The sequence below is a fragment of the Salvia splendens genome, chromosome 20, assembly GCF_004379255.2.
Source record: "Salvia splendens isolate huo1 chromosome 20, SspV2, whole genome shotgun sequence".
NCBI classification, from domain to species: domain Eukaryota; kingdom Viridiplantae; phylum Streptophyta; class Magnoliopsida; order Lamiales; family Lamiaceae; genus Salvia; species Salvia splendens.
This window is the reverse complement of record NC_056051.1, coordinates 1,802,199-1,811,725: the sequence shown is the minus strand read 5'-3', so window position 1 is coordinate 1,811,725 and position 9,527 is coordinate 1,802,199. Positions and strand designations below refer to the sequence as shown.

The following is a 9,527-nucleotide window of genomic DNA, read 5'->3' as shown; positions in this document are numbered from 1 at the left end:
AAGTATTCAACACGTGCGGACAATGTGCTGACAATTCGCATGAACAAGCGCTTTGACATGCGAAAACGGCGCCTGAAGTAATCTGCCGGAAACCGCGGATGGTCGGCAAAGTAGTCGGCAACGAGCCTTTCGTGGGCTCCCTCCCGGTCACGATGGATGTAGCGGCGATTTGATCTAGTGCGTTGAGGAGGATGAGCGGGGGTATTCGCCGCGACATATGCTTCGTAAGCGGCACGATGTTGTTCGTAGTATTCTTGTTCTTCGCGCTCCGCTTCCGCCATGAGATGAGTGAAATCCATTTGATGTTTTGAGTGAAGGTTGAATGTGTTGATAGTTTGTATAAGAATTATGAATGAGAGATGAATTGATGTGATAAATGAGTGATGAATTTCTGTATTTATAGATGATTTTGGGAAAAAAAATAAAAAGAAATCAAAAAATTCAGAAAAACGGGAAAAAAACGGCCATATTTTTGGGATTTGGAAAATATTTTTTTTTATTTTTTAGCATTATTTATAATTAAATACCGATTTTTAAAAAATAAAAATAAAAAATGTTTAAACACAACGGCTATGCCGTTGACGAATGGGAGCGCGCCACGTGTACGTCCGCTGGCACGGACGTGCTCGATACATCGAGCAGCGCCGTGCCAGCGGCGCGAGCGCAGCGGCGGCGGATGGCGTCCGTGCCAGCGGCGCGGACGGCGGTGGCGACGGACGCCACCGCTTCGCATGCTCTTATGCGCATAGCAAACACACAATACACATTGCGCGTACGATACACATATTGGACAAACGCAAACAGTTACACAATACATATAATAGGATTAGGACCCGTTTTATAGAGTGAGTGGGTTATAGCAAGAGGATTAACATAGGATAAAATTTTCGGGCCAAATGTAGGATTTATGTAGGATAAAATAAACCCACAAGAGGATAAAATAAACCCACAAATTTTGTGGGTCACATTAACTAAGCCCAATAGTGAAAACGGGCACTATTCACGCGGGCCTGGCGGGCCGCCGCAATTTTTTTCGGGCCTTGGATTGCATTTATCCAGGCTGAAAAATTGTATCAAACATTGGATTGTGGTGGGTCCCACCAACCTTAACCTTGGTTTATCACCTATAAAACGGGTCCTTAAAGTGTTGGTTTTCAACGCAAAGACCATATTCTTCTCTCATATAACTCAATAAATATAATTTTATTAAATACTGTGTTAAAGAAATCAACTTACTTTTGTAATAAAAAATTGAGAATTTTTATCATGGTCGAGAGAAAATTTCGAGTTATTTACTGCATATCCGAAGGAGTGTTAGCTAGCCCAATGATGAGAAAGAAAAATGCGCCATTAGCTAGTTATAGCTAGTTCAATTATTCTTTAAACATGTTTACTTTTTTATAGCAAAAAATAAAGTCGATCTATATTGAAGAAGTGAACGCAGAGTTGTTTGAAATATATCGATTTTTTGAAATTGCATTTTTTACAGCTAATAGTAACTCTAGTGAGATATATTAAGCACGTGTTTAAATCATAGTATTTAGAAAAGGCACAATAAAATTCACCTCATTCCAATAGATTGATTAGATTGGATAGGAGTAAAAATAAGAGAGTAGACTTTGTTGTTAAAACCAAAATAGAGTCAGAGAGTCTTTCCGGGTGAAAACAGGCCCGGCCCGGCCTTTCAAACCCTCCAATTGACGCCGTTAGCTTGCCACGCCATCCGCCGTCACTGCAGAGTCTAGTGCACTAGGATTTGAATTTATGGCTTCTCTTTTTTATTTCCAGTGAACTCTAAAAATTATATTCCCTCGGTCTTAGGGCATCATTAACCCCGTCCCCATTTCCGCCCCAAGTCCCCTCCACGTCATCATTCCTCTACAGTTGCGGCCCAGGCCCCAACTGCTGTAACCCTGCAGGTTGCGGCCCGGGCCGCAACTAATAAATGACACTATTCACAACTTCAACCTATTTTATTCGTAAATGCAATACGTTGAACAATTCAAACCGGGAAAATACATTGTTCAGTCGAAAAAAGAAAATTACAAATCCTAGAAAAAAAATACAAATCCTAGAGAAAAAAAATTACAAATCCTAAAAAAAAATATTAAATCCTAAAAATAAAAATTACACGTCCTAGAAAAAATATTGAAATAATTTAGAGGATAGAAATGGAGAAATTGGTGGAAGAATATTGAAGAAATGGGTATAAATGGACAAAAAAATAAAAAAAAAATACATTTTGGGGGTTTGCGGCCCGTCCTGCACCGTGTAACCCTAGGCCGGGCCGGGCCGGGCCGCGGGATGCTCACCAGGCCGGGAACGCGGCCCCGGGAGCGGCCTGGGCCGTGACTCGCCTCCGTGTAACGCATGGGACGGGCCGGGACTCGCGATTTGCGGCCCGGCCCCTAGCGTTACCGATGCTCTTATATCTAAGAATTTGCACTTTTTAATTTTTGAAACTATTTTCTCTCTATTGAAGTGAGACTCATTCTCTACTAATAATATTTTAATTATTTTTTCCCTCCACCTCTCTTACTTTACCAATTTTGTATTAAAGCACGTACCGAACCCAAAACTCAAAAAAATATTTCATATTCACCTACTTTTTTACTTTTAAAATTTTACCTACATATTAATTTTAATTACACATTAACCCACCACACTCAGTAAATAATTTTCCAAATTTAATTAAATAATCTAAAGCACCGTATTTAACTGATTTAAATATAAATTAAACTATTAAAAGAAATTCTAAACTAAATCGCGTTCATTTCTTGCATTCGGTCTTCTCTCATTCTGCTTCTCTATCTTCTTCCTCCACTTTTACAGACAACAAGTTTTCCATAAATCAGGTACACATCTTCTTGCTCAATCCGAAAATACACAAAGCAAGATGAATTTAATTGTAATTTTTTGAAATTCAAAAAGCAATTTGCGTTTGCTACAGTTTTACACCAAAGATGGGGTATTCTTGTTCAAAAACGTAAAAAAAAGTACAATTTGTGATAGATTTTGGAGTATGGTTGTAGCCTATTTTAATTGCAAAAATGGGATATACAGTATGATTGGAGATGCCCTCAACAGCGTCAAGTAGTTAATAGTAACAACAACAACAGTTGACATATCTAGAAGAAGAAGAATCTGAGTAAACAGTTCCAAATGCGCCACCTCTTAACCAAAATGCCACAATTCCATTTCCATCATCATTCATTATAACAAAATCTATAAACAAGAATAGAGTATAAATTATTACTCCCAATTGCATTTCATTCCATTTCGTATCCATCCAACTATCTCTACCACGCTAGAACCTGAAAAATGTTTCTGGTTTTCCTAATCTTCATCAATTTCTCATCGATTTTCATCCATGCACAACAATCAGACCTCCACACGCTTCTGAAGCTCAAATCATCCCTCCTCGGCCCCTCCGCCGCCTCCTCCGCCCTCCATGACTGGGCTGCGCCGCCGTCTCCTTCCCCTTCCGCGCACTGCACCTTCTCCCGCGTCACGTGCGAGGGCTCCCGCGTGATCTCACTCAACGTCACCGGCGTCCCGCTCCTAGGCACTCTGCCGCCGGAGATAGGGCTGCTGGACGGCCTCGTCAACCTCACCCTCGCCGCTGTCAACCTCTCCGGTCCCCTGCCGCCTGAGATGTCGAATCTCTCCTCGTTAAAGTACGTCAACCTCAGCTGGAACTGGTTCAACGGCACGTTCCCGGCGGAGATGGTGCTCAGCTTCGCGGACCTCGAGGTTTTCGACGTCTACAACAACAATTTCACGGGGAATCTGCCGCCGGAGTTTGTGAATTTGAAGAATTTGAGAGTTTTGTCGCTTGCTGGGAACTACTTCTACGGCGATATACCGGAGATGTACTCCGATTTCGTGAGCCTCACGCATTTGGCATTGCAGGGAAACAGTTTGAGCGGGAGAATTCCACCGGGATTGGCTAAAATCCCCAATCTCGAAGAGCTGTATCTAGGTTATTTCAACGCGTACGAAGGCGGAATTCCGCCGGAGTTCGGCTCAACATCCACTCTCAAGCTGCTCGACCTAGCCTCCTGCAATCTCACCGGTGTGATTCCGGCGAGTCTCGGGAATCTCAAGCATTTGCACTCTCTGTTCCTTCAGGTACCAAACATTAAATACTTAGCATTGTAATTCTTCTTAATTGAATCATGATATTGTTTTATATATGTATGTATATATCTATGTTGTATGATAGATCAACAATCTCACCGGTCAAATTCCGGTGGAGCTGTCGGCGATGACGAGCCTGATGTCGCTGGATCTTTCCATCAACAATCTCTACGGCAGAATCCCCGAGAGCTTCGCAGAGCTGAGAAACTTGACGCTGATCAGCTTGTTTCAGAACAGATTCGAGGGGCCTCTCCCGGCCTTCATCGGCGATCTCCCCAATCTTGAGGTTTTACAGATTTGGAACAACAATTTCACGCTCGGATTGCCGGAGAATCTCGGCCGGAACGGCAGGCTCAAGCTGCTCGACGTCACGAAGAATCATCTCACGGGGCCGATTCCCAAAGACTTGTGCAAAGGCGGACGGTTACAGATGATGATATTAATGGAGAACTATTTCTACGGTGCTCTGCCTCAGGAGTTAGGGCAATGCAAATCACTAACGAAGATACGCATGCGGAAGAACTTCCTCAACGGTACGATTCCGGCGGGATTTTTCCGGCTTCCGTTGCTCGATATGCTCGAGCTGAACGACAATTTCTTCACCGGCGAGCTTCCGGAGGAGATTCTCGCCGATAAATTGAGTAGCCTCACGCTCTCCAACAACTGGATCAACGGGGAAATTCCTCCGGCAATCGGTAAATTGACGAATCTCGTGACCTTATCTCTCGATATGAACAAACTCTACGGTGAAATCCCGGTGGAAATTTTCAAACTAAAGAAACTCGCGAAGCTGAACTTGAGCTCCAACGCCTTAACCGGCGAGATCTCCCCGTCCGTCGCTGAATGCTCCGATCTAACATTCATTGATTTCAGCCTCAACGATCTGCGCGGCGAAATTCCGGAGAGTGTTTCCTGGCTCCAGAATCTGAATCTCCTCAATTTATCTCGAAATCGGCTGCAGGGTCCCATTCCGGGTGAAATCGGACTGGTGAAACACTTAACCGTTCTAGACCTTTCCTTCAACGACTTCTCCGGCCAACGCCCGACCACCGGACTCTTGAGCGACCTCGACGACCGTTTCTTCGCCGGCAATCCGAATCTATGCCCGCCTCGCAGCACCCGCTGCGCCTCGGCTTCGACCCCAACGCAATCCTCCTCCCAAAAGAAGCATCCATCGAGCACGGCCATCGTGATCGTAGTGCTGGTGACTGCTCTGTTCGTGGCGTCGGCTGCCCTGTTCATGCTGAGGCAGCGTCGTCTGGAGAAGCCGAAGCTCACCACGTTCCAGAGGCTGGAGCTGAGAGCCGAGGACGTGCTGGAGTGCCTGAAAGAGGAGAACATCATTGGCAGAGGCGGAGCTGGAGTCGTCTACAGAGGATCGATGCCTAATGGGATCGACGTGGCCATTAAGCGCCTGAGTGGCCGCGCCAACAGCTGCAATGATCACGGATTCAAGGCGGAGATAGAGACGCTGGGAGGGATCAGGCACAGGAATATCGTCCGCCTCCTGGGATACGTGTCGAACAAGGATAGTAACTTCTTGTTGTATGAGTACATGTCGCACGGGAGCTTGGGGGAGCTGCTTCATGGCTCGAAAGGGGCTCATCTGCAGTGGGAGTCGAGGTACCGGATCGCGGTGGAGGCGGCCAAGGGGCTGTGCTACCTGCACCATGATTGCTCGCCTTCGATCATTCATCGGGATGTGAAGTCGAACAACATTTTGCTCGATTCTGATTACGAGGCTCATGTTGCTGATTTTGGTTTGGCTAAGTTCTTGCATGATCCTGGTGCATCCGAGTGCATGTCCTCTGTTGCTGGCTCCTATGGCTACATTGCCCCTGGTAAATTCATTCATTTCATAATAGTTATAGTTTCCAATTTGAAAATTATGTAGACAATCTACATCATCAAATCATGATCTATTTGTGTGTATAAACAGAGTATGCCTACACATTGAAAGTGGACCAGAAGAGCGACGTGTACAGCTTTGGGGTAGTGCTGCTGGAGCTGATAACGGGGCGGAGGCCGGTGGGGGAGTTTGGGGAAGGTGTGGACATCGTGCGATGGGTGTTTCAGACGAGAGCGGAGCTGTCACAGCCGTCTGATGCAGCGGTGGTTCTGGCGGTGGTGGACACGAGGCTCACCGGGTACCCTCTGATTGGGGTGGTCAACTTGTTCAAGATTGCGATGATGTGTGTTGAGGACGAGAGCTCCGATCGGCCTACGATGCGCCAAGTCGTGCAAATGCTCACCAATCCACCGGAGGCTGCCCCTAAACTTATCACTCTCTGATCCCTCCGGCCTTGTATTGTTCAGGAAATAAGCTTGGTTGCAGCTGCTTATATATAGCTCTAATGCTATCTGGTATGTGTTAATAAGATTTCATTACTGCTGGACTGGTTTCATGAATTGTGAGAGTGTGCAAGATATTTTGTATAGTTTTTAGTTTTAACTATGTCAGTGTACTAGTAGGTAGATTTAATTTACTTGTTGAATTGAAGCTCCATCAAAAATTTGCTTTTCTTTTTGTTCTATAATGTCTAGCAACTTCAACAATCCAATGCTATTCTCAATAATTGATGCACATGGGGCATAAGTTATATTGCTAACTCATCTTTAATTTGCTAATTACAACTAAATGATAGCCATTATATTTTCAAATTAAAGGCCAAGATCATTTAGCATCAAGTATCAATATCATGCATAAAAAATATCAATTAAGATATTAATGTCAATTTACAACAAATTATTTATAACTAACTTTGAAAAATATCTCAAAACTTTAAATGCATATAACTATTTCAATTTAAATTATTTTCCGCACAACATATATCAAATTAAAGATAATTTTATAAGAATTCCAACGAGATCCAACATGCGTATGTTTCAGTGTCAAAAATTGATAAAATTTTCGTAAATATTTATAATTTATGTGAATAGCTTTATATCAACAAACATTACATAATATGTCAATACAATGCTTTTACAATGTCAATATGAAATTGTATTGACATTGTCATGGCTTTGTGTTGATATATTTAAACCCTATATTGATAGTTGTGTTCTTAAACTCTAAATTGATAGTTGTTATTATCTTTTTAATATTAAAAAATAAAAAATGAAATTACACATGGCAATTTAAAGACCATTAAATCTCTAAAATCATATGGTCTTAAATTAGTTGTAGTTAGCAATTAAGGGATGAGTTGGCAATTGATCACATCCCTGATGCACATAATATCTAAATAATTACTTATATATGGGTAGGGGAGTAATCAATTGTTAACTCAATTTTTAATTGCTAACAACAACTAATTTAAAATCATAAGATTTGTAGAAATATAGTGGTCTATAAATTGACATGTGTAATTTCATTTTATTATTATTTAAGTTTAAAAAGATAATAAAACTATCAAAATTAGGGTTTTAGATCAAAATGTCAATATAGTGTATTAAACATATCAATATGACTCATTGAATATGTCCACACAATTTAGCATTGACATTGTGTATGTATTATATTGGCATATCATGATAGCTACATTTTTTTTATATCATGATAGCTACATTGACATTAAGCTGTTTCTTCAAAAATACGAAAATTCTAAAAAAAATTCAAATTTTGACATCAGAACATAGACAAGTGAGATCTCGTTAGAATCCTTATAAAATTATCTTTAATTTGATATAAATTATGTAAAAAATAATTTAAATTGAGTTAGTTATAACTAACTTTTGTTCAATTGACATTAATACTCCTGATTGGTATTTTATGTGTATTGTATTGTTTTAATACTATTGAATGAATGATCTTGTACATTTATTTTATAATCCAACGTCTATTATTTAGTTGTAATTAGTAATTTAGGAAATAGTTAACAATATAACACACCCCTATATAGGTATTTATATCGAAACAATCATGTTATGGTCCCTTCCTCTATAATCTAAGAGCATGTGCAATGGGGAGTTGGAAAGGAGCTGAGATATTGCCGTGAGATTTGGCGTGTGGCTCCCCTATTGGAGGTGCATGGGAGGGGTGAGGCCGAGGGAGGGGCACTGCAACTTTCCCCCCACAAAATATCCTATAAATATACCTCCATCTCTACTTTTTCCTTATTCCTGAACTTGTCTTCCTATCAACACTCCCGCCAAGAGATGAGCGAGTTCAATGCCCATAGGAACTGGGTACAAGCTGGAGTGGGAAACTGACACCCCATATACTGTCTCCCCTCATCCGTTGGCAAGGGCCAACTACAGTCCTTTCGAGCCGGAGGGGGATGACTACTAAATCAGTCAAATGGAGATGAAAATATGTCGTGGAAGGGGGGCTGCGGCGGGGCTAAAGATTATTCCCCTGGCGAGGAGCTTCATCGATGTTTCCGAGAGTCTGATCGCCGGAAACAATCAGAAGTTCAAAATATTCTGAGACCGATTTACTAAGAAGTCTGAGACCGATCGAGAGGCACTCCAAAGCGTGGGTACAAATTGCTACAGAAGCACTGGGGTCGGGTTGGGAAGGAGGTGCAGAAGTGGCGTGACTCTTTACTCCAACGCCCGAGAGGTAAGTGATGTCTTCTTTTCCGGGGGGGAAGAAGACATTCAAGTACTTAGAAGAGAGGAGCCCTAATTATAGCGGTGGTCGGAGGCTGGAGCTGGAAGTGGTGTGCCGAAGAGAACAAAAACTTCGGCCAGTGGTGACTACTCTTCGAGCGGTGGAGCTGCTTCCATCGACCCCAACCAGGAGGAGGAAGAGCCCAATAACTTCGGGTCGTCGCCCAGCCTTCCGATGGGGAGTAGAGCGACGAAGAGTAAATGAAAGACGAACTCTTCTTGATGGGGTTTCTTCAGCTTTGGCAGAATGTGAGCATGTAAGTAACTTATGGAACATTTGCTTGCCAAGGCTACGCTGGATATGCATGCGGAGTAGCTCCGGATTCACGAACTGATGGTGAAAGTACTCGCTAAATAAATCTGCTTAGTAGATTTTTCTTAGTATTTGTTTTAAAATTTTAAGACTTAGTAATTTTTCCATTTTTAGTCATTTTAATATTCTAATTTTTAGGATTAGTAATTTTTATAATTTTAGGATTTATTATAATTTTATTTTGTTATAAGTACTTTCGTGTTATAAATTGTCTCATTTTTTAATTTTAGAAGGAAAATAATGAATAAGAGCCTTGACTTGGGGAGATGCTAGAATTGTTTAGGGGGGCAAATCGTGCGTGTTGTGTTGTTATCGTGTCGACACGATAATGACACGACACGAACACGATCCGTTAAGAAAACTCCAAACACGAACACGACCCGCTACTCTCAGACACGAACACGACACGAACCACTTCGAGTAAACACGACATGATAACAACACATATATGACACGACAC

The 9,527-nt window shown here is 42.0% G+C and overlaps 1 protein-coding gene across 1 annotated transcript; it reads left to right on the top strand.

Annotated features, from left to right (window-relative positions):
* Window positions 1–3,179: 3,179 nt before the first annotated feature.
* Window positions 3,180–6,661, top strand: LOC121782558 (receptor protein kinase CLAVATA1-like). The gene is made up of 3 exons (XM_042180442.1): window positions 3,180–4,131; window positions 4,226–5,981; window positions 6,080–6,661. Exons 1-3 carry the CDS (start codon window positions 3,322–3,324, stop codon window positions 6,430–6,432), a joined length of 2,919 nt encoding a protein of 972 aa, XP_042036376.1. The 5' UTR covers window positions 3,180–3,321; the 3' UTR covers window positions 6,433–6,661.
* Window positions 6,662–9,527: the final 2,866 nt, after the last annotated feature.

What these genes read in the sequence shown, in the direction of transcription:
- LOC121782558 (XM_042180442.1), top strand. Translation starts at nt 3,322, where the DNA reads ATGTTTCTGGTTTTCCTAATCTTCATCAATTTCTCATCGATTTTCATC. An exon ending in TGCACTCTCTGTTCCTTCAG is followed by an intron (nt 4,132 to 4,225) that starts GTACCAAACATT and finishes GTTGTATGATAG; the next exon opens with ATCAACAATCTCACCGGTCA. An exon ending in CTATGGCTACATTGCCCCTG is followed by an intron (nt 5,982 to 6,079) that starts GTAAATTCATTC and finishes GTGTATAAACAG; the next exon opens with AGTATGCCTACACATTGAAA.